At 36.8% G+C, this 1,467-nt stretch overlaps 1 protein-coding gene across 1 annotated transcript; it reads right to left on the bottom strand.

Moving 5' to 3' along the window:
• Positions 1–243: 243 nt before the first annotated feature.
• On the bottom strand, positions 244–1,219 carry SARC_14957 (hypothetical protein; the record flags this gene model as incomplete). The annotated part of the gene is made up of 2 exons (XM_014290912.1): positions 244–318; positions 1,028–1,219. Coding segments are annotated over 2 exons (267 nt in total), but the record flags the coding sequence as incomplete, so codon positions are not given.
• Between the last annotated feature and the right edge of the window lie 248 nt (positions 1,220–1,467).

Below are 1,467 nucleotides of genomic sequence, written 5' to 3'. Positions count from 1 at the left end.
TATACGTATACATATACATATACATACACTTGCATACACACACACACACACATTTATATATACGTATACATATACATATACATACACTTGCATACACACACACACACACACATATATATATAAGTTTATATATATAAAACTATATATAGAAGTGTATATATTTATACAAGTATATATATATATATATATGTATGTATGTATGTATGTGTGTATATATGTATGCATATATATATATATATATATACCTCGTCCCAGCTCCCGAGTTAGGAAGGTTTGAGCTAGTATCATCTGTCCACACCGTAGCATGCAACCCCAGCCCTACATAGGATTGTATAGAGAATCGTATTTAGCACAAATCCCTAATCATTGGTCACTATTTTAAAAGGATTGATTATATGTACCTAGATCGAATTCTGGTGCGTTAATACATCTTTCCCTGGACTCTGAGATAATGGATAAAGAATACCAAGTGAAGGTACTTCAGCGCAACTCAGCTCCAACAGCACCAGCCCACTCTGCAATGATTCATTCATATATGCCTTGTATCTATATTGCCCCTTCAGATGTGAGTAAAAGACATTGAATATAAACGCTCTACCTCATAGCATGTGAATATATTGTCAGCGCAGACAAGCAAACTGTCAGCGCATGCACAGACTCGGACCAAAGGGTTTACTGGCACCACACCTTCGCTCCATATGTTGAAGCCAAGAAGTACACATCACCAACATGTATATGAATATCAATATAGAGCTCATGTGTACCCATCGAACAGGGCGTTCGCTTGAGAGTATGTACAGCATATACCAGTGCCAAAGACGCCAATAGACAGAGTGTGTAGGTACCCAAGCGGCGCATATCATAATAAACTCCAACGGGGCAGAACCCCAATCTGTGCTTAAATTACGAACGATGATAAATGGCATCGTATGATCCTTGTATAAACAGCCGACTACAACTAATATAGGCGATATTGAATCCCATGATAATCATACATGTGAGTGTATGTATGCATATAAGTATGTACCTGATCCGAGGTAAAACAGCCCCCATTGTGATCTCGAATTGGAAAGTAGCCACTCCTGTAGGATACCCAGATGCGTGAGCGTACATCGTCCACGAGGTCTGAGTACTCGCATGGCAGGTTGTATGGGCAACCCAGCACCCAAGCAAGCCCATCGGATTCGGACGATAGACTATGATTGAGCAAGCCCTGCATGCGTATGCAAGTGTATGTGTCTATGCTAAAAGATTGTGGGTGAATATGTTTGCAAGGAATTAACATGTACTTGTATCAATATATTTAACATATACATATACTTAAGTATATGCATATAAATATATGCATATATATATATATGTATGTATATGTGTGTGTGCGTGAATTAAATATATATATATATATATATGTATACATATATATATATATATATATGTGCTTATGTATATGTATATATATATAGTAAT

This window comes from Sphaeroforma arctica (assembly GCF_001186125.1).
Source record: "Sphaeroforma arctica JP610 unplaced genomic scaffold supercont1.5372, whole genome shotgun sequence".
Classification (NCBI taxonomy): domain Eukaryota; class Ichthyosporea; order Ichthyophonida; genus Sphaeroforma; species Sphaeroforma arctica.
Note: the sequence above shows the minus strand (reverse complement) of the source record. Positions and strands in the feature narration are given on the sequence as shown.